The sequence below is a fragment of the Notamacropus eugenii genome, chromosome 5, assembly GCF_028372415.1.
Source record: "Notamacropus eugenii isolate mMacEug1 chromosome 5, mMacEug1.pri_v2, whole genome shotgun sequence".
NCBI lineage: Eukaryota > Metazoa > Chordata > Mammalia > Diprotodontia > Macropodidae > Notamacropus > Notamacropus eugenii.
Genome location: NC_092876.1, coordinates 355,335,669 through 355,360,160, shown reverse-complemented (window position 1 = coordinate 355,360,160; position 24,492 = coordinate 355,335,669). Strand labels below are relative to the sequence as shown.

General features: G+C 34.2%; 1 protein-coding gene across 1 annotated transcript; it reads right to left on the bottom strand.

Annotated features, from left to right (window-relative positions):
* Nucleotides 1-387: 387 nt before the first annotated feature.
* On the bottom strand, nt 388-24,402 carry ATG3 (autophagy related 3). The gene is made up of 12 exons (XM_072614007.1): nt 24,272-24,402; nt 21,072-21,113; nt 16,460-16,509; nt 13,789-13,859; nt 12,702-12,809; nt 9,720-9,769; nt 7,694-7,772; nt 6,198-6,232; nt 5,766-5,921; nt 4,715-4,842; nt 2,276-2,344; nt 388-649 (listed from the first exon to the last, which is right to left on the bottom strand). Exons 1-12 carry the CDS (start codon nt 24,341-24,343, stop codon nt 568-570), a joined length of 942 nt encoding a protein of 313 aa, XP_072470108.1. The 5' UTR covers nt 24,344-24,402; the 3' UTR covers nt 388-567.
* Nucleotides 24,403-24,492: the final 90 nt, after the last annotated feature.

Below are 24,492 nucleotides of genomic sequence, written 5' to 3'. Positions count from 1 at the left end.
AAGCTAGTATGTGTCAGAGGCAGAACTGGAAGCCAGGTTTTTATCCTGATGTTCAGGTTTCTATCCATTGTGCCATGCTGTCTCTTTATTTATATATAATCCATATAAAATTATCAAGGAAAATATATATTTTTACTACTTACTAGAAAGAGCAAAGTTACCTAAATTTATCTTAGTAGTCAGAGAAAAGTTATAATAAAAAAGAGGGTGGCTTATTTGCATTAAAACAAATAACTACTATTTAAAACTTCCTAAATAAACCACAAACTAGTAGAGCAGGTGCATATAAGCTGTTCCTTATAGATCTGAGTATGAAAGTTATAATATTATATCATCAGAAAGCTGGCATAAAGTGAAATATTTTATAAAACAAGCAAGCTAAGTTAGTTTCTTTGCACACAGGTTTTTATTAAACAAGGCTGGTAATGGAACGTTGTTTTTGTTTAATGAATAAACATAAGTCCCTTTATTACAGAAATTGTATTCATTGGTGAGTATGGTCACATCTATGGGTTAAATCTTTTAAAATTAGAATCAATAATTAGCATAGAATTTATTATCTCTTCATTACATTGTGAAGTGTCTTGTGTAGTCATATTCTATTGTTGGAATGACAGCTTGTACAAATTTCAGGAAAATGAGAAGATACCTAAAGGAATTTAGCTAAGGAAAATAAGGTCTATAAACAGGGTACTTGTTTTTAAGGCAACGATACCAGTGTATCTATTATCATCAGTACTATATCATAAGGAAAACAGTTGATACTAAAAAGAAAACATTTTGACAAGTATCAAATTGCAACACATTACCTATTATTTCCATATCTATCCCCAAACTGAGGGTTCTATTGCTTTAACATGTATGACCACTTGATCCCATTCAGTATCTTTTAAGCCTTGAAAGAAACCAGTAAGGTTCACTGTTTCTATTTTTTTTAAATCTGAAGCAAGAACAAGAAATAATTATTCCTTTGAAAAAAAAAGGAAGATGTTCACTTAACTTCAGAAAAATACAGAATAGACTTACAATCTGAGATGGAACAATAACAGAAAAGAAGAACAAGAATTACAAAATGAGTGATGCTGTGGGATATAAAAAGCACTGAAACAATGTGAAAAGCAATTAATTTAAAATATTTAAATAGAAGATTGCTAAACTGACTGGTTTCAATGAAATCTAGCAGCCAACATGCAAATCAAATCAAAAAAAACTTACTGATGTTCTTACTTACTGATGGTGTGATGGTTCTATCTAAAACAACAGTGTATACTCAGCATCAGTTCAATACAAGGTTTTCCTGGAGGATCTATTTTAGTAGCCAGGTTCAGAATGTCTTCTGCCCAAATTCACTGGGAACATGGACTGACTTACTGGGATCTCACCAACAGTAACACAAGCCAAAGAGACACTAAGTGACATGGAGGTGGATACCAGGAAAGGCTGGCATCATAATTTAAGCTAAGAAATTTGGAATACTACCTTTGAAATTTCTATTACCATGAGGTCCCAAAGTAGGATTTGCAGTAAAGAGTAATAATCAAAAATGAGTTAATATTATGGCATCTCTATGTGCTGTACTTTCACTCAACAGTTTCAGTGCAATTTTTCACCCCACCCCCAACTTCTATCCTTCAGAAATTAACAGGACTAATTCGGGGCCATCTCCTAATCTATACCTGCCCACTGGGCTCAGATGGCTCTGGAGGAGAAAGTGAAGCTAATGACTTTGCCTAGCCCTGCCTCACTTAAATTCAATTCACTCACAAGTCATAGCATCACTTCCCTGATGCCATGGTCCTTTTTGAGAATGAAGGACAAAAAGTAACAAACAACAGGACTAATAACATGATTATACCAATGTGATAAACTGTAGGGACGGCTGATGGAAAAAAGGAAAATAAGTATTCTAAAGGTGATCTTTTTACGTGTAGATAATATTACTGAGCCACCAATCACCCTTTGACCTCTTTTTTTTCAGCATAAGTGACGAATTTGACAAGATATTCACATACATTCACTCATTCTTCTTGAACAAAAACATATATCTAAGAGCAGAGGATCAGGTCATGGCCATCTAACAAAGCAAAGCTTAACTCACTGCATATTTGAAATAAATTCTAAGGCCTCTCACTAGGTCTTCAAGATATAAGGGGAAATTTCTAATAGAACAGGAACTTTGTAACTTTAAAGCTATAATGTTACGTAAAAAAGAAAAATTCCGCAAAAACTCTAAATAATCTGTCAAAAACTAAACACTTTTATTAGCCAAGGATACATATGAACACCAAGTTCTCCTCCACCTTCTGCAACTGTCTCAATGATTTTTTTCATCACCTCAGCGTGTCTGAAAAGCAAACAACAACAACAAAATAGATGGCAGGTATACCAAAGTGAAAAATGGCATTTTCTCAATGACACAAGGAAGAAATCTATTAGGCTTAAAGTTATGTTGTGGCTCTCTGTTTAACATATTGGTTTGGAATTACTAAGTCATTCACCTGGTTTGCTTTGGGAGGGGAAAGGTTAGCCAAAAACAATTAAGGACAGATACTAACATCACACACCTCTATTATAAAAAGGCACAGAGGAACCAGATGGGGAGAACACTCCAAAAGAAAGTAGCTTCAGAAGAAATGAGCTTATTAACAGGCCAGCTTGTCTGATACATCATAATCAGAACTGCTGAGTTCAGGCAAGCTTCTGAGACACTTTGGCTCTTAAAAGCAAAGATGGTCCCATAATGAAAAAATAAATTTAACTGTATAAAAAGTCAAGATTAATCTGAGATCAAAGGAGACTGACTAAAAACAAATGCCAGAGTAGTCTTTTCAGACTCCTAAGTTTGTTTTGTTGGTTTGTTTGGATTTGTTCATGTGTTTTTTTGGTACTCTGTTCTGCAAGTTATTTTACTGTACAATCCTTTTCTTATTGAAAATTACCTTTACTTTTGTGGTAAAGATTTATGCCTGTTCTCCTACCTAAAGAGCAGAACCAATGTCAACTGGTGACAGCAATAACAGGCAAATTCTACAGAAGAAACTAAAAGCACTTAGCATAGTGCCCAGCATACAGTAGGTCCTTCAAAAATGTTTACTGATTGATGGATTAAAAGGATATGCCTACAATCCTCAAATCAACAGGGAATCTCTTAGAAAATTTACTTTTTTGATGATTCAGGCCCAATGACAGTTCTAAGTAATTAAACATTAAAAAATGACCGATTTTTTTTATCCCTCTCCTGTTCATAATGACCTAGCAACAATGAGTTACCACTTTTTTTGGATACAGAAGAAATGGCAAATGAGAAGAAATGGAAAAATTTGCCACAAGAAAAACTTACAAATTAAATAATTTTATTTTATTACAACTATGTATGATTTACTTGAATAAACCTCAGCAATTTGTATGTAGATGTATTTTTTAAAGGAAGACTTGCAGGAATTATTGAAAATAGCTAATGACAAGTAATGAAAGCAAAAGTTTAAATTTATGAAGCATACTCAATGAGTTGGGCAAACAGCATGCTTAAATTACACTTAGCATTTGTTTTCCTTGTTTATGTCTTGTTCTTACTTGTGTATCCTTCTGTTTTGAAGCAGAAATTAGTATTCATTATATATTATTTTAATTAAAATAGTTTTATAGGAAAAGAATGGCTCTTCGAGTATTGGTTTTTTTTCCCCAGTTGGTCAGACCTGAATTAAGTTGAACCAATGGTGTTGAAAGAATATCTTAAACCAAGGTGTAAAAAAAGCAAACCAGGCATGCCCCTGATATTCTAGCCTTCTATACCCTAATCTAATTTAGTGTCAAATGTATCCACAATATATAAAAGGTAAATGATTTTCACTTGTATCTAAACTGATGTAACTTTATACCTATATCAGATCCCCCAGATCGTCAATGTTCTAAATAGTTCTAAAACAGCCTTAGAAGGTTATTAACTAGAAAGCTTTGTCTGGGAAACTAAAGGTAGAGAAAGAGGTCTGATTAGTAACAATTAACACTCAGACCAGTCTGTTTTCTTCATGTATGCCAATTTAACAAATAACTAATAAAAGTATTAAAACAAGGTATTTTCTTTTATATGTCTCTACTAGAATAATCTAGACTGTACCAAAATAATCTGCTAAAAATAGTCATGAAATCTGAAAGTTCTTTCTGATTCTTCAAAAACACAAAAACACAAAAATGGTAGTTATAAAGTCCACAATGTGAATTTAGGACATGAGCACAAACCAAAGGAAAGCTGAACAAAATGTATAAATGTTCATTTATTTCAGTCACGTCTAACTCCTTTGGGGTTTTCTTGGCAAACAAGAGATATCTGCCATTTCCTTCTCCAGCTCATTTTACAGATGAGGAAACTGAGGCAAACAAGGTTAAGTGACTTGCCCAAGTCACACAGCTAGTAAGTGCTTGAGGTTGGACTTGAACTCAGGTCTTTCTGACTCCAAACACAGTGCCTTAGCCACTGTACTACTTAGTTGTTCTAAAATGTGTAGAGAAACTGATTAATATTAATAAATTGAACATGAAAGAATTGTTTTGCTTTTCCCTATGCTTAGCAGATTACACAAATGATCACTTTTAAGGAAAGGAAAATAAAACCTCATTTGTCTAACAAGTCAAGGTTTCTGCATCTGTGGAACAAAAAAGGTTCCCAGGGCATTCATCCATGTATTATAAGACTTGCAAAAGAAATCAAACATACCTGCATGGGTGAACTGAACACATGGGAGGTGGTGGAAGGTGAGGGTGATTTTCAATGGTCACTGTTTTCTTCACATGATCTTGACTGATGTCTTCATACATATGTTCTACTGTTAAAGGCTGCCGTTGCTGAAGGCCCAGAGTATGTTTTGAAACTGCTTAGTATCTTTTAGTTTAAGGACTGCTATCTATGACAGGCTTAAAACTTTCCCAAATACTCTATAATTTTCATTTCCCCTCCTTTAATCTCCAGATTCTGTTTTTGAAAAATTTTATTCACCTATGGTCAAAGAAAATGCCTTCAGAGTCAAGGAGAGTGACCACAAAGGTTACCTTTGTGGGACTTAATACCCCCAAAATACAAGAGGCGCAATTCCTTACCTCTAATTTATTTTAACCCACCACTTCCTCCTTTCTATTCCTTTGAGTGCATGTTCGTTTATTTCAATAAGTAAGACAAACATTTAAGATGGCTTGAGCAAAAAAACACAACCACATGACCTTATACAAAGGTATTATGGTAGAGCAGAAAGCCCCAGATATTAGTACTGGATCTCCTACATACTGGGGATGTGAATGTGGGCAAGTTTTCTCAGCTCTCTGAGCTACAGCTTTCTCATCTGTAAATCTGGGGGCAATAAGACTTGTATTACCTTACACAGATGTAAGGAAAGTACTTTCAAAATTATAAGGTGCTATAAGGTTCTATATTATTAAACGATTTCTCTTATTTTTAACACCAAATCTAAGGGAAAAAAACTAACTTTAATCTTCTCTCAAATTTTGGAGATAAAAGTTCAAAAATATAACACTAGGTGGAACCAAGGTGCTTAATGGTAATAGTGATCTATATGTATTTAAAACATTATTAACATAGTCCTATATAGCTGAATTTATAGTTCCTTCAAACTACAAATTCAAGTTCAAAAGCATTAAGTATAAAATCAAATCAGATTCATGAAGTCATAAAATTAGGCACATGAGAACAAAAAAACCAAATCTACCATCAATGCAAATTATTTTCACTTAAAATTATTTCCTTATAGGTTTACCTCATCATAACCAAATAACCAGAGTCTTGGAGTCTGGTAATATTTGTCGTATGTGATATAAAGATCATAAGTTCTGGTTTGTAAAATAGCATCTTCACTTCCAGCATCATTTTTAGCTTTGCTAGCTTCTACTATTTTTCTTGTGTCCAGAGTAGCCTGAGGTATAATGCCAAATAAAAAAAAAGATAATATGCATTGAAAACCGTAAAACATATAAAAGTTAGTCATTATTTATGACAAATACTAGAAATTGTTTCTTCTATTCTGTTTCTTTTACATTTAATTCATTTTCTCAAAGAGAAATGGTTTAAGTCAAAATTAAAACTTCTCATTAGAAATTTTAAAGGTTATAAGAATACAGATTTATGAAAAATTCCTTGGAAGATGAACCAACCTCCTAAAAAATACCAATCAAAAAGCCTATTTACAAACCTCATCTGTCTCCAAGAGTCCACTCTCTTCATATTCTATTAGGAAAAACAAAATACAACTAATGAAAAAAGGATCAAAAATTTACCAAGTATAAAACAACACATCATTTCAGTGTATTAAAGAAAAAAAAATGTTTTAAAAGACAGTAAGAAAAAACCTCTGCAGAAGTTCCACTTCAATACCTCACTGTGATGTGAAGTTAACCTGGGCCCCTACAAGGTTGTTTGCAGAGCGCAAGTTGATGTTCCTTCTACCAAGATGGAAAAGCTCAAGCACACAACCTCTGAGCAGAATGTTTTGTTTTTTAAGGATGATTAGCTTATTTGGAAAGATTCATTCATCAGAATTTTAGACATGAGGTATTGACTTTTTTTTAGAGCCCAGCAACTCACAAAATAGTAAAATATAGACTGCTGCAATCTGCACTACTGGAGAAGTACTACTCCAATACAATTATGGGCCTTTAAAATATTGATGTAAACAGAAAAAGGATGGATTGATAACATAGCAGCACCCTTATCCAAATTTTATCCACCTGGTAAAAAACAGAATAAAATATCTGGAACCTTAAGAATAACTAGCATGACAAAACCGAAGATACACTTTCCCCATTGGTCATTACACTTCAGATATAATATTTAAGTTCCAGAATCACAAAACAGGAAGATGTTTTCAATCTTCTTTGTAAAACTAGGAAACAGTCAGATTATGCAAGATTCCTGACTAAAGAACACAAGTTTTTTACCATGTGATTCGCTGAATAAGCAAACACTCCCATAAGGCAGTGAAGTATTACTTCTTCATGTGATAGCAGCAATTTATTACATGAATAGTGTAATATACACACATACACACAGAGTTCCCATGTAACATAAATTTCCATTATGCAAATTCAATTTTACATAAAGAATTCTGAAAGAAATACAAATTCCCAAAAAAACACCTATTATTATTTGACTGTACAGTACTGTGATCTCCCTCCCCTCTTGCCTCAGCTCAGTGCTCTCCCATTCCCCTCCAATAAAAAACAAACAAAAGCATAACACTCCAAGTGAAAGAAGAAGAACAGAGGCATGGAGAGATGCGTCAGATTGGATAGGAAGAGAGGCTGGGCTAAAGACTTCAGGTTTCAGGAGAGGAGACCTTTGCCTGTTCCATCCATCTGCCTAAATGTCTCTTCCCCACCCATCTTCCATCAATCCATGCTGGCATACACCTGCCCAGTCCTGAGTTTTCCCCCTTCTGTTCTTCCTTCTGTTCCCAGTCCTCATTTGTCCTTGAACCATGTGCAGGCCCCCCACCCCCCCCAGGCCTGTGGCCTCTTTCCTGACTCCTATCCCTTCCAAGTTCTGCAGGAAAATTCACATTATATACCCTTCTATACTTTATTATATTTCAAGAATGTTATTTGATTAAGGTCTTTGCTACATCCACCACATACATCATTCTCAAATTAGTATTCTAAAATGATTCAATCAAATCCAAAGAAAAAATACCTTCCATATCTGCTGCTTCTCCCTCATCTTCCTCTTCTTCCTCATCACATAAAGCTGAGCAGTCTTGTTTTATACTATCCTTTGAAAATCACATTTAAAGCCAATTATAGTATAATGTAAAAAAAAAAATTAAAAACAGATAGCCAATAAAATGGAAAATATTTTCAGTTAATCTAGTCCCTCATGAGAAAAAAATAAAGCTAACTTTATCTCTCACATAATTTATCTCAGGGTGAAATAAATATCTTATTATAAGTACTCCAAAATATACTTACCTGATAAATTCCCAATAGTATTCTATTTCTAACTAAAGCAAAAATTATGCTTAATTGCAACACTTTAGATACTTAAAGACAACAACTTAAGTCTTTTCTTAATTAATTCTAGGCTGCACTAATACTGTTTATCATGTATGATTGAAGTTACATATGCTTCACAAAGAACCATCATTTTTATATAACTGATACTCGGTAAGCCTGAATTGAGTATAATAAACATGATAAATTCTAAATCTAGATTCATCTACCTTATTGTTTCACCTGTTCTGCTTGCCACTAAAACAAAATGATGAAAACATCTCAAACAAAAGTGAATCTGCAAATGAGGAAACATCTGGCAAATGACTACAATATGGGAGGTTTTATCCCACATGCTAAGAAGAATGTACAAACCTGGATGAAAGGGAAATAGCAACAGAAAGTGGAAATATTCATAGCAGTGGTCTACTCATACCTGGAAAATGTATTTGTTTGTAATAATCAGATGACTGAAGTCATTTGCCAAATGCAAAATAGAGATAGAAGCAAGGAAAGATTATCATAGTGAACAGAAACTGCTTCTAAAAATGCAAAATTATTAGTGTAAAACTTTTAAGTAGCTCTTCATCATCTCTTTAAAAAGAGGTTTGTCAATGTTAACCTCCACAAGTTGGTACAAAACTTTATCCTAACGGAAAACTGAAGTTGTTAAAGAGAAATGTAAAAATAAATTTTAACAAATTTTCTATTAAACTCAGCATAATACTCAAGAAATAATGAGAGATCAATATTACTACAAAATAAAAGTCTACCGCTAAATGTATGAGAATGAGTCATGACTTTTTGCCTATGATTATTAATTCTGATGTTCTTTTTATCAGGTATTTCTACTCATGTTAGAATAAATGAGCAACTTTCTATATATGTACATGTATACATACATATGTATAGTAGGCACTGTATAACTTTTTAAAGTGCGGTTTTCACATGGTTGAAAAAAGCAATACTAAAATAGCCACACCTCTAATTTAGAGTTGACTAGATAGTTAAGCATATCCATTTATTAGGCAAAATCCTCAACACAGGACAATTATCTCCCTACTCTGAATATCCTTCCACCAAAAAATTTAATAGAAGAAAATATATTTATTATAAAGTAAAACTTCACTAATTTGAAGTAACTTCTTCATGATTTGTGATAATTTTTTAACAATCATTAAGCTAACGTGTCCTTTTTTCAGTCTCTAGGAAGAAAATGCTTGCTAAATCAATATTGCATAAAAGATTGCTGAAAGAATGTTTAAACTACTTCAAGAAATACTGATGGGTACAAACTTCAAAAGCCAGTAAGCATCTATTAACATCTGCTGATCACTTGCTTTATACATGCAATCTTATTTTTAAAGCAAGAAAATCCACCAAGAATTGCTACCAGGTGGCCACATTAATTGCTGTATATACTTGAACAAGAAATTACTTTTATCTTAAAATAGTCTGTAATTCAGACTGAATTTGCCAATCTATACCAAACAATGAGGTTTTCCCATATCTCGAATATCAAAAGCCTCCTAAACAAGATAAATTTAGGCAAATAAGGAGACAAGTTTAGGAACAAACAATAAAAGTTTTATATAAGAAGAAAAAAATTACAAAAAAAGTTGAATTTTGATAGATTACTTCAACATTTGAATTAGCTAAATTGATGTCAGAATTTTTCTTAAAAAAAAATTAACATATTCTCCATATTAAATAAGAAATGAAACTAATACCTTGCTTTCCAGGGTAATCTCCTTAACTACTTCTGTCACTCCTGTAATACCTATAAAATTCAATAGGTCAGAATTACTAATATTAGATTAAAAATTCTCCATTATCTGGTATGAATATAGATTCTGTGGTTTAAGGGAGCCAACACACTTTAAAAATACTGATGAAATCCTCACAACTTCCTTAAAAATTAAGGAGATAACTTCACTGTACAAATATAGGCAATGGAAGCCCAATAAAATTTTATATCTTAGAACTAATAAAATTATGTCCATTTACTTATAATCCTACATTTCATGCTACATTATTTCTCAATTAGTTTTAGGTGCAAAAATAACTTATTCTATCATGGATATTTCTATTAATAGATTAAAAGTCTAAAAAATATCCATCTGTATCTTAAACTCATTTCCAAAAGATTTTCCCCACAAAATTTGAACTATTGCTTCAGAAGAATCTAAACAATCCTAAACATGTAAATAGAGACATTCTACAATTTTCAGGACCTAGATATCTTGAGAAGAACGCTGTAAAAATACATTTATTTTTTAGCCAAACAGCTGGCAGTAACAAGCTATTTGATATTATTTCCAAGTTAGAAATACCTGCCAACATTTTTGACTAGATGCTTCACAACAAGAATGGAAAGAAAATACACATTAGGGAACTAGAATCCCTAATGTCATTCAAAGTCAACTGCCAACTGTCTTAATGTGACTATACGCTTCTGATAATACTTGGATGCATCAATTCCCCAAATGGTTGCACTAAATCCTATGGGCACAACCCATACTACTCTAGAATAAACGTTCTACTGGTAGTTGGTTTTGTTAGCAGTGGTGAAATAATGGCTACACCTGGCTAGATTCATTACAAAATTCATTAGAAATATGAAAATATTTATTATGAAATACTTCTCTGAAATTATATAAGAACTAAATGCACTTGTATTGTGGTTCAATCTAAATACAATAGTAATCCCAATTCAATCAAAATTTCTTAGAAGTACAGCTATCACTGACAATGCAGGAGAGAATAGGCTGAAATTACTCTCACACATAAGGTCACATTCTCAAGGGCTTGAAAAACCACAGGGCAATAAAAAATCAATTTTAGAATTTAAGGTCAAAGATATGTTCTCTAAGAATTAGTGTTTCCTACACACACACACACACACACACACACACACACACACACACACACAAATACATTATAAATAAGAAATTATGTGGTCTTTGTATGTAAAAATGATACTTTTGGGCTATCACAACAGAATCTTAGAGCTGGAAGAGACCCAGGAAATCATCTATCACAATCCCTACCTGAAGCATGTCCCATCTAAGTAATGACTGGTTTCTGCTTGGAGGCACTCAGCGGTGGGGAACTTACTTCTTCCTGAATGGTTAGGTCATGCACTAAACTGTCCTTCCGGCAGTGGGGAAGAGTATTGATTCTACTCCTTTCTGCAGCCAATGAGATGCATTTACAAGACAGCTGAACTGAAATCTGGGTTCAGCTCATGGGAAGGGAATGAACGAAAACTAACTGGCTCACAAAGTGAATGAACTCAAAATCTCACTAACACAGTTCTCTCACCAAAAGAAACATCAGAGAGCACACGGCACCTTATAATAGTTTCTATTTGATATAGCCTCTAGGCACAGTAAAATTCTAGTATTACAAAACACAGTAGCTCAAAACTTTTGGGAAAGGTTAAGAGAAAAGGGAGCTCCAAATATTTAACAATACTCAGTGTAAGAAAGCATTAAGATATTTTTAACTTAAATAAAAGCTGTGAACTTTTAAGATTAAAGGTGCAATCCAATTAAGAAAATTTAATTTACCAATGACACATAGAATAGGTATGGGAAAGTAATCCCTCCCAATCTCCACCTCCCCAACTACCCTTTGGACCCAATTTCTGAACACAGAGGGGATGACCGACCTAGAGAGGTACCTTCTCTTATGCAGATGGAGACATGTAGAGAGGTGCCTTCTCTAAGGCAGATGTAGAATTGAAGAAAGGTGCTTTTTCTCTTATGTAGACTTGGAGATGTAAAGAGCTGTCTTCTATTATGCAGAGGTGTAGAAAGCTAACAAGTTACTGAGTAGGAGGATATGTTCCTAATATCACAAGTTGGGACTCAAAATATATTTTTCCATAGAAACAATGTTATAAATGGTAGTTAAATATAATTAAAATAATACTATTAGTACCATGCTTTTTCTATATTATGGATAAAACTAGCTTACCCATTTATAATGTTGTTTCTACGGGAAAATGGTTTTAGAGTTCCAAATAACCAACTTACAACTTGTGGAAAGAGCACTGGATTTGTAGTCAGAAGACCTGGGTCCAAGTCCTGGCTCCACCACTTACTGGCTGTGTGACCAAATGAGACAATATATGTAAGGAGTTTTGTAACAATAAAGTGATGAATAAATGTAAGCTATTATTATTTTAAACTGTTTGCAAATGAACTGCTTATATTATAATGTAAAGAGACATAGGTCAAAGCAGGACAATCAGCTAAGAACCTTTTTAAGATTCATTCAAATATTCATCAAGTGTCTACTATTTGCAAGGTACTGGGGATGACATTTAAGATAAATAAGACATGATCCCTGACCTCAAGGTTACATCCTAGGAAGGCAGTTGAGGGAGAGGTAGAGAAAGGGATACAAATAAAATAAATTGCAGAATTGTTGTCACTGAATATGTAACTTAGCTATTTTTTAAAAAAAATCAGAAAAGGAAAATGAAAGAAGAGGAACAAACTCTAAAGAACAGCTAGGACTACAAGTACTTTAAGAAGCTAGTATTCTTTAAAGTAAACTTTTTATATCTTTTATTCCTATTTCCTTAAAAATAAAAGTTCTTTAATTCTTGCTTAAAAAATGTTGTAAAAGATTGTGAAAGTTATTCAAATTTTATACATGCCACTCTATTCCCATTTACTAATCATCACCAATTCTTTACTTACCTGAGTTGTGATATGTATCTACCCATCCCCCATCACCATCATCTTCTTCAATTATAGCCTCCAATTCATCTGAATATTCCATTTGTTTGCAACGCTTGTAGCAAGGCACTAAGGAAAATTGACAAATGCAGTTATTAACTGGTGCTTTAAGGAAAAGGGAGTGTTAAATCTTCACAAATACCTTCAATAGACACCATATTTAAAAAGCTCCTAAAAAGGGATCTGAGTTATTGTCTACACTTATTTTGCTGCATAAAACTCTCTGACCGGCAAAGCTGCCAGGAAAAGTGCAAGAAAAGCTCAATTTTTTGGTGATACCACTATCCTACTTGCCCAGACATGGATGGCAGTGGGATGAAAAAAGAGATGACATTGAGGCCCTTGGCTGACATTGCACAAGGATGGCTCTAATGTTCCACACAGGGAAGCAGGAGGCAGACATGAGGAAAGAGGAAGGTACCATCTGCCAGTCAACAGGGTGGTAGAGGTGCCTTTCAGCTTGCTAGATTGCCTTACAGAATCTCAAACTAACTTTTTCATCATCTTACATTCATTTATTGAAAGGGAATAAAACTAAGATAAAAACACACTTAAAACTTTTAATATGTACTATCTCATGAATTCAGCTGTCCTGTTATCTGCTTTTTAAAATGTCAGTCAACAACTCTTAATCTTCTTTCTCTGTAGGCTCTCAATTCTGAATAAAGAGCAAATTACTCTGAATAGATGAATGAACACCCAACTACCTTTTCAGTGTTATGCTGAAATCAAGCTAGTTAAAGATGAGATACAACAGAAATTCTGATTTTTCATGGAATAAATTAAGTGAAACTGGTGGAAAAAAAAAAGAAGCAATTCAGAAGACTTCCTAAAACTTCAGATAATCCATTTTTAGAGTATATAATTTTGTTAGCTTTCATAACTTTTTTCAGAGTTAAGAAGGCAAGTGTAATTGTATTACCAATCCATGTAGAATTAGCTTGATGAGCACAAACTTTTTTGTTTCTATGTTTTTATGCAATTACACTTATCTGATAATCTCAGATTTATATTATTTCATTACTATATTAAAAAAAAAAAACCTTACCATTTTTAGTTACCAAAAACTGTTTGCCAGTTGGTAGGTATGCCTTGACTTTCAATTCTTCCCCTGAAGCCCTTAAATAGTAAAAAGTAGCAAATAAATAAATCAAAATCAACATAAAAGCAAATTAGAAGGCATCATGTTTATAAACTTGAAAATGAAGCACAGAGAATTCTTAAAAAACTGCCTAACACAGTGTCTTGCTGAACTAATATTATTAGTACTTTTTAGTGTGTACAAAAGAGGAATTTGGAAAATATGGAACAAGTGATTTGCTTAAACAATCAAAAAAGAAACGATACTTATACTAAGAACTACATAGTATTTTATAATAACTAGATATGCATTAAGACATACCACAAAACAAATATTTAAAAGAAGGGAGTTCAAATAAATACAAACTTAGATAGGATAAAATAATACAGAACTATTTAGCAACTACTTTTGCTCTCAGAACAAAAACCATTACATCATCAATTCAGATTCTTAATTCTATTTGTTAACATTTGAGGGAAAGGCAACATAAAAGGATGTCTTGTGCCAAGTATAGTTTGGAAGGTCATCTCTACCAGATTTGAAATATATTACAGCCTTGCTTCTGAATCAAGCATCAAATTATTGGGCAGAATCCCAGTTCAGACACAGATAGGATGAAATTCTTTTTGCAGGTGATCTAGCCTCTGATTAGTAGGTCTATTTCATAAACAACTGTTAAAAACCTGTTAGACATTGATCACTCACTGAAGCTGAGGCAGACTGCAGTAGCATGTAAGTATAATTCGGCATTCTTGGCCCTTCTATATATTGAGGTCTATCACAGCAGAACCAGCACCCTGTCAACATCATCTTTTCTCCTGTCCCATCTCACCAAGCTTAAGAATCAATTGTATTAGTTGATCAGGTTCGATGCCAATCATATTGAAGCTAGAGCAAAGGGCTAGGAGTAGCATATTCAAATACAAAGCTAGTGTAAGCTAGTCCTATGCCTATTTGGTGATGTCAAGCAGAAGTATGGATCAGGGTTCAGGGCTATGACTGAAATGAAAACAGAAACAAAACTATTCTACCATGCCAACTTTACTAAATGTACTAAAACTAGTATTAAATGTACCAAAAAAGGAAAAGAATGAATTCCACCTAAGGATCAACCTTTATATTAATCGAGGATTTAAACTTTTGATCAGGCATTGTGATTATAAAGGAAATATAAAAGAACATTATCTTCACAATGGTAGGTAATGCTGATAAAAATTTTAGAAGCAAATAAAAGGTTTTTACTGAATGTGTTTTTTTGTGAAAATAAAAATTTTCTGACAAGTTAAATGGTCTTGAAAACTACTTAAGAAATTACAGCATGTTTGGTAATAGATATAGGATAATTTTTAAAAATTTCCAGATACCAAATGAGATGGTTTCTCAATATGAACTCAACTGTAAATTTAAAACATATATAAAGGCTAAAGAAAAAGTAATGTGTCCCCTATCATGCCTCAGGGAGGGAAAAATTCCAAGAAGGCTAGAAACGTGATTAAAAAGTATGTAAGTGATGAAAGGTTCTGGTTTAGAAATCAAAACTAAAGTAAATGCAGAAATTGCCTATCTACAAGTGGTAGAGACCACAGTTGAAAGAAACTTATCTAAAACCTTAATTTAAAACTATTTAGTTAAATAAGCTTTGAGGACAGCATATAGCAAAACATAAATCAGGATCCCACAAATTTATGACCGGTAGGCAGGAATTACCTCTGTACTACCAGTGGAAAAGATTTTTGCTAGAAAAATCTAGAACGTAAGAAGAAGTATAGATATATTTCTCCACCTTTGGGAGGCTACGCCAGTAGCATGCACTTTCACACAAAATATTAAATATAAATGTTCCTTATCCACGAAAGTGTTAGGAAAACTGTTCCAGCCATTATAGTTTGTTATTGTCTATACACTTAAAATTAGACTATTTTCATTAAAACATTCTGTTATTTATATTTGTCTTTCTTGAAGTTTTACTTCAGTTTACTGAGATTTTCCTATTAATTACTTTTAAAAGCCTCGAAGTTAATAGACTCCAGTTTACAGTCACCAACCTTCAACATCTGCAGACCAAAGTAGCCAAGATGCGTTTTAATCACTACTGTGGATCTTTCAAAATGTCAATTCCTGAAGGGGGAACTTGTGCTTTTGAAACCCCTGAGTCAAATGTTTCCCTATTTTGAGTTTTAAATAAATTGAGGTACACATATAACTCAAAACTCTCCTTTTTCAAAGCATTATTCTGAGAATTAAAGGTACTACCTAAGAAGCTTGTTTCTTGATAAATGTTTTTTAATTCATTTTGAAAAAGAGTAGCCATGTTTCAATGGAATTTGAGTTTGTAAAACAAAATAATCAAAAGCTGAGGTGTACAAATTATTAACAAAGAAATTCAAGATAGAGAAAGAAAAAGTTTTTACATAAAAATTAAAACCATTTCTGTTTTCTGAGAAAAACAAAACTAATTTTCACTTCCTTCTCTATTAACTACACTTTGAGAAATACTGGAACACTTTCAGTATCAAAAGCTCTTTGGTAAACATACCAAAACCATATAGTTGCATATTTTGCAACTGTGTAAAACTCAGCTTCCTATAAATTTCAAACCACAGCCTATGTCTAAACTTCTCCACTTAAGTTTACTTACCATTGCCATGTTGGACAGTGATGGACTAAATGGTCTCCAGCTGCAACAAACTATTCAGAGTTTGGAGGAAAGATAAAAGAATAGGAAAGGGGAAAAAAAGGTTGAATATCATTGGATATCATGTGGCAAAATACCAATCTGATTACTCTAAGTAACCTTAGCAGCACATATAAATGTAAAATGCATTAAGACACTAAACCTGTTCTACCAGTCTTTAGACCTATCTCTGATGATTATTAAATTTCAAATTTTAAACACTGAACAAGGTTTAAATTAAATTTGGAAGTGAAATAAAATAAGTGAGTTTAAGATAACTATCACTGGATTATAACATCACCATCTGTGAGGATCATAGTATAAAGCAAATAAAACTACAACTTAGAATTGTTATGAATGAATAACCATGAAAAGCAATGTAGCATAATGGATAGAGCTAGGCTTAGAATCAAAAAGATCTGGGTTCAAGCACAGTATCAATAGGTTATTTCCTGGACAACTACTGTCAACTTTTCAGTGCCTTTAGGGAACACTAAGACTACAAGTTATAAAAGAGTTGTCTATATGAACCACTGAATAGTTTCCACATTAGGAGCTTATTACACTAATGCAATCACAAGTCCTCACATATAAAAATTTGAATTTATGTATTTTGAGAAGCATAAAATACATTTATTGAGAGTTGGGACATTAAAATTCACTTAATTCGACCTCCTACCAAATTCAGAAATCTTTTCTATATTTGACAGGTGCTCATCCAACCTCTGGACACTTTTACCTTACATTCACTAAATCACAAACTTCCTAGACCTGAAAGAGTTTTTTCATTTATTCCACCGCTCCCAAGCAGAATCACATGTAACTTGTTATATGTATTCTAGTGTTTTATATTGTCATTAGCTAAAAATTCATTAAGAAAAACTACAGGGAAAAAATTGAATAAAAATTGATACTATCTACCTAAGAACTAAGTTTACATACATTGTGGCATATGTTTTTCATTTCCAATATGCTGAATTTTAAGAGTATATTTCTGAATGATGGACATATAAAGAAGAGATAAATGGAGAGATAAAGTTTAAGACTTACTTTTGAAGTCTGAAGAACTTCTAGACATTCTATGAATCAGAATCCACCAACTACACAAATTGCATAATATGCAAAGGCAAATGTATTTATGAACCAAAATAGGGCAATTTTTTTTAAAGTGTCATATCTATTATTTTATTTTTCAGTCTGGTCAAGAGATGAGCTCACCTTAATGTAGAATAGAGAACGTATTTTTCAGAACAGTCTGATATCCTGTTAAATATATTTTGTAGTGAGAACTAGCTTAAGCAAGGGACATACATATTTTCTCAACTACTAGTAGCTCCCCCAATCATTTATTACTGAAGAGTATACTGGAAAGGAGATATCTTCCATAAGCTTTCAATATTGTATAAAAGCATTTGTTTTATGTCATGACAGATTCACTATGGATTACTACAATATTATCAAATACTTTGAGAATACCATTTTAAGAAAGGGATAATAGTAAGATAATTTTATACTCAAATCTGGAAGAGATCTTAGAGGTCACCTAATCCAACACAATTCATTTACAGATGAAGAAACTAAGGCTTGGAAAAAAGAAGTGGTCACATAGCAACTTAGCAGTAGAATTGAGACTAGAATGTCTTCTTACAACGTTAATGGCAAAGTTGAGACAAAACTCCAATACAGTCTATGTAGAATGTATAGCCAATATTACTGTGTCCTACTTTCTGCAAGTGTCTCATAACAGGCTCCGAGGAAATGTGATATAAAAAAGTGCTGAGATTTATCAGATAAACAGGGTACCATGCACTGTCTTCCTACCATGATTTGCTTCATACCTCAGACAATAAATTTCAATTACTAACTTGAATGCATCAATACCTACTGCTAAAATTTTAGCTTTTATTTAGTAACTTTTATACAATGCATCATCAGTTCATAGTAACTCAAAAGAATCAATGCCACCTTATCCAGAGATAGACAGAATTTATATTTAATCCTGTTTTGCTTTAAAAACAATTTCTTTTGCTCAAAATATTTCTAAGCTATAGTTCTTTTATCAATGTTATGTTAAAGTATTTTTTTTTTACTGGCAGGTAAGTAATGTGTATTTTTAACCTCTCTCCTCTACCATAATATCTCCACAACATGCAATTAGATGGAGACTTACAGATATTTTATCCAAAGAAAGAACAAGATAAAACAAACAATACCATCATACCACAATTCCACTGTTCCAGCTTGCTTTCACACAACCATATAAGAGAGCCACAGAATAAGGAGGCATCTGCTCATAGCAGCACCCCCTTTGTAAGCTAGGAGGTTTCAGGGACTTTATTTCCCCTCTCTATTCCAGTTCCAGGTCTAACCTCACCCCTACAATAGCACTCTCTTCATCCAAAAATTATTTAACTCTTCTGTAGTTGCTACTGGCTGACTTACCACAGTAGCTATAAAAGGTTGTGCCTTTTATAAAAGAACACTTTAGGAAACAAGTTTTTATTCGGTGTTTTAGTGAATACTACCAAGGCCATGAGCTCATCCCCTGATGTGAAACAGTTAGAAAGACAGCAGAAAGTCAGGCTTGAAATCTAGGCTCAACTCCCACCGACGTTTCATGATCATGGGTGAGTCACTTTCTTTCAACTTCAGTTTCCTCAACTATAAGATGGACATCATACTGACACCACCTACAGCTACAGCTCTTGTGAGGAAAATGCTTTATCAACTTTAAAGTGCTACATAAATGTGAGCTATTATTCAAACTGTTTAACAGTCACAGTCTATGCCCTTAACTACAACTGTCTTATAACTGAGCAAACATCATAGTCATAAGAAGACCAGACAAAGCTATGTGCATTGATTTAGCATTCCATCTGCACTAAAATCATTTGTAGTGATAGAGGAAAAGGGGAGGGTAGTCAATAAAAGCAATCATACAACTGTACCTTAGGCAGTGAAACTTGTCTGTGAGACCACCTATATTAGAAAAACAACTGCTCTATCAACTAGTGAATGGACAAACTGTGGTAAACACATGTAATGGACAATAACTATGCTACAGAATATAGAGCATGGGAAGAATTATATGAACTAATGTAAAGTGAGGCAAGCATAACTGGCAAAAGAATATACACCACACGTAAAACAATGTACATGGAAAAAACCTGCTGGTGTTGGGGGGGATAGGAATTGATCACTGATTAATTATAATAATTTTGTTTGATACTAAAGAAAAAAATGACATAATGCACCTCCCTCCTTCATAGAGGTGGAGGGCTATGGTATGGAAGAATACATATATTCTTTCAGACTTGGTTAGTTTGTTGCCTTGTTTTGCTGAACATCTATCATGCACTCTTTCTTTGTTTCAGAGGATGGTTCTCTTGGAGGAGGAGGGAGGAATACACACACACACACACACACACACACACACACACACACACAATGTAAATGAAGGTGACATAAAAAAAGGTATCAACAGAGCTTTGTTTTTTCAAGAAATATTACCTTTCCCAAACTCAATTGTCTTCACTTGGATTTTAGGCTTTCAACTCTTCAGACCAATAGTCAAAAAAAAAATGTCTAAAGCACACTTTTTGTATATATGTAAAAGTGTATTGGACTAAAACCAAAATTTTGTTAACTTTTCTTCAATGTCAGTCAAGAAATTAAAAAAACATCATTGTCATCTCAGCATCTCACACTTACTTACCAGTTTAAGCATAGTACTACTATTCTAGAAGAACCAATTCTCTCATTAAGGCTGTCATGCTCATAAGATTATCCAATACAATTCATTTTAAAATGTGACAAACTAGTTTTTTCTTCAAAGTAATAAAGTTATATTGTCAATCAACCTGCTTATGACATTTTTTTCTCTTTTGGAAGTAAAGACCAGTTAGTTGGGAGAAGCTTAAAAGACCTCAAGATCAAGACTTCAAGGAATATTTTTTAAAAAGAACCTGACACAACTTTTTCAACTGTTCATAAAACGTGATATAAGTGTCACTGGTATCTAAAAGAATCAAAGAATAAAACTGATATGTGCTTATAAATTAAATCATATGCTTATGAAGCTTTATACTTGTTGAAAAGAAAGTAACATTTTAGAAAAGCTTAAGAAAAGTCTCTAAAAAGAGGGTGTGAAACACGCTGCTTTGCACAGGTAAAGCTAAATCAAGCATCAGTGCCATATAAATCTGAAAAGAGCTTGGATGACTAGATTTTCTACATAATGCACAGCAGAACTATAAAGATATTTGGTAAAGTAGAAAAGGAGGAAGAATTAAGCCCTTCTACAGCAAGTAGTCTGAAGCTGTACATTTTTTGTACAATCAGTAATCAGTGGAAGAAAGAGATTAATCTTACTCCAAACAAGGCAAATATTCAGGATACTTTTAACATGAGAAGCAAAGACAACCATTAATTTAATACAATTAGGGCTTATGATTCAAATGGATAATGATCTTATCAATGTGGACAATCCCTCCAACAGTAAAGAACTGCAGAATTTATCAAACTATCAAAATCAGAACTAAACACTACAAATAAATCTAAAAGAAATTAAACTTACCTCTTCTGGGGTGATCACACCAGTTTCCTTAAATTTTGATTCCTGAAATGAACCAAAAAAAAGAGTTCACTTTGACAAAGCATAAAACTAGAGCACTTTATACACAGTCAACAGTTCTTTACTGCACAAGTAAGTGAAACGGTATCAAAGACATTTAAAAATATTTAAAAACACTACAAAGTTTATCTAATTTTTCCTCAATTAGATTCTGGAGAAATCTTAGAAATGGAATTTAGAAACTTGGCACTATTTTCAACCTTCCTTGACAAAACCATCAAATTGCTCAGAAATAACTTTTCTGCCTATGATGCAAAGTCTACACTATTTTACTATCACTTTACTATCAATTCTGTTTAGCCTAATTAAAGAATTTCAATTTAGTATTAAAAGACTCAGAAAGTAATTCCTTAAGTTTTACTCAAGTTTTCCAATTAAATGAAGTTTTTTGCTTAATTTCTAAAATTTATTATTCATTTTATTCAGAATTGGAAGTTTCGAGTCCCCTGAAAAAAATTAGACCCAAAAAAGTTAAGAGAATTAGCCAAAGTTAGACAACTAGTTAATTTTATAGAGTTGGGCCCAAGAAGTCAAACAGATGTTCTATATCCTAATCTTCTTGCATTTCTAAATAACATGTAATTTATTATTTTAAAGATTCTTACTGTCAACTTTAAAAGTGAAGAATTTCTTTCCAAAAAACAAAAACATTCAAAGTTACTTTTTATTTGTGATTCTCAACTGATTTCTACAGGTCTTCCACAGAAAAAAAGCTTCTTCCTTTGTGTTTACATCATTTCTAATAGTATATGCCATACATAACAGCAACTCCCATTCGACTCAACTAAACTTTCTTATGTTTCTTTACTTTCAAGGCAAAAGTTCTTTCACATCTGTATTTTAAGTAGTTAAAATTATGTGCAAAAGCAGTATTTGCTTTTGACATAGATGCAAACTATCACTCTCATTTTTAGATAATTTAATGATTTACCAGAGGTCATAGTGTACAGGAAATTAAAAGCTGAGCAAAAATTTAAATTCTAAGTCCCAGGTTAAAAAAAAAAAAGTTTTACGCAAATGAAGTATAACCTTGAAATAAAATTGCAAATGAGTATGAAAATATAGTCCAACATATATTTTCCCTCCAAGCAGACCTAATCCATGGATGTTCTGAACTATAGCTATGTTTACTATTGTTTTCAGCTTGCCAAGTATAGCTTTGTATTTGTCTTAAATAAATCCGGTCCTAGATATTTTCAAAGATGTTTAAATTCTCATTAAAAATTTTAACATAATTCTTAAAAATTAGATGAAGGAATAGTCAAGATACTCCTAATGACCATAATTTGTTCTTTAGTAGGAATATACAAAAAGCTATTATACAATTGTAATGACTTAAGATGTAAGTTACAAAAGCAGGAAGTAACCTCATTATCTACAAATTTGTTTTCTGAAAGAGTAATAAAAGAACAATTTTTATGACTGCTGCTCTATGCATTATAATGCAGTTGATATTTTTCATTAGAAGAACTATCATTAATTTAAGAGAGCTAATTTTACATCTGTTCCTACTAAAGTCCACAAGATTACATCTGGTGCTAATTATAGTATTAGTCCACAGTATCTGGCTGAGGAAAAGAAAAAAACAACTTAGAGGAAGCAAATGAGGGTTCAGTTTGTTGCAAATTTAAATTTTTTAGGATTCAACTTTAGCTACAGTTTTAGACTTCAGCCATAATTTTAGTAAAAAATAGATAGTTTTTATAAGACTTTTGTGGAACAAGATGTTCTTTGATATCTTAAGTCAATTTACAGCCACGTTTCCCAAAAACCTGCATCCTGAACAACTCTGGTGGCTTAAGGTGAAATGGTAAAGAGATATCTTGCATAGAAAAGTTTTCCTCTCTAATCACTAAGGCTGTAACGCAGAGGTGTCAAACTCCAGCAGCAAAACTCTGTGTGCAGCCCCAATCAGATTAAAATACTGTGCACTGAAAGGACTTATTGTAATTATAAAGTACAAAGAACAACGTTTCAGTGAGTGGCAGAAGTGACATAGCGGATAGAGCAAAGGACCTTCCACAATACTAGCCGGGACAAACCTGGTCAAGTCTTTTATCTTCTTAATCTCTCTTCCCTCCCTGCCTCCCTCCCCCTCTAACTCTCTAAAACTAAATTTCAGAGGAAATGTTTAGATCACTAAAATCAAAGGTCCAGTAAGAAAATACGTTTAAATTCCTCTACTTTGCTCCAAAACTTCCTTGGCCCCTTTTAACCCCTAGTAGTCCATACCCTTAGGTACCATATCTACAATAGTCAATAACTTGTGAGCTCAATGTATTTCAACTTAAGTCAAGAAACTTCATTCTAAATTATTCCAAACATGATCGTTTCAAGCTCTAAGTTTCTGAGTCAACAGCAGTGCCATTCATGACAGAATGCCAGCGCTTGAAAGCAGAGGTGTCAAACTGAGCAAACCTCCCAAGTGCTCCCCAAACCAGCAGTAACTAGGAAATGTTTAAAAATGTATAATACACATAATACAACACGGATGAGGTTACTTCAGCGGGTCTCTAACGCAATGCCCAGCCAGCAGGGATCGGTTTTCCATTCGGGTTTGACGTCGCTGGGGAAGGACCTCCACAGTGGCTAGTTTCCAGGGTCCCTAAGGAATCCCCCTTCCCGCCTGACGCCTGGCATCCACGGGCACGAAGCCCTCCAGGGGGAGGCGGGGCGCACGTTTACTTTCCATTCCACTCTCTGGTAGAACTAGTCTTCTGGAAGTCCTTCCCTACAGGATACCCAACCTGCCCCCCTGCAGCCCTCACCCACGGCTGCTCTGGCTCTACCGCCGGAGGACCGCGTAATCCGCACCACAGTAAGAGGGGAACATGGAACACGCAGGGGCCCAGAAACCTAGAAAGAACAGTTTGAACAGCAACGGAGAAGGGGAGAGGGGGAGCCTCTCAGCAGCAGCTCCCAAGGCCATCCTTGTAAGGGACCACGCCGGACGAGCCTTTCACCGGCAGCCGCATCGGCTCGGGGGTCCCACCCCGAGTGGGCCGTCTCTGCCCAGAGTCCCCTCGGGGGCGGGACGGCGGATCCCCACCCCCACCCTACCCCACCCCCAGCTCCCCCGGGCGGGGGCGGCGGGACAGGAGCGCCGGCTAGCCTCCCTCGGAGCTGGGGCCGAGGCCGGTTACCTTAAGCACAGGAGTCAGGTACTCGGCCACTTCCAGCGCCTTCCCTTTCACCGTGTTAATCACGTTCTGCATCCCGGGGCCGGGGCCGACGGCGCGGGGTGCGGGCCGCGCACTGGGCTCCGGGAGCTCGGGGCGGGAGGAGGGATGGGGGACCGGAACCGGAGCGGACCGGGGCGTCCTGCCCCCCACGGCCGCCTCACAGTCCACCAGCGGCCCCCGCG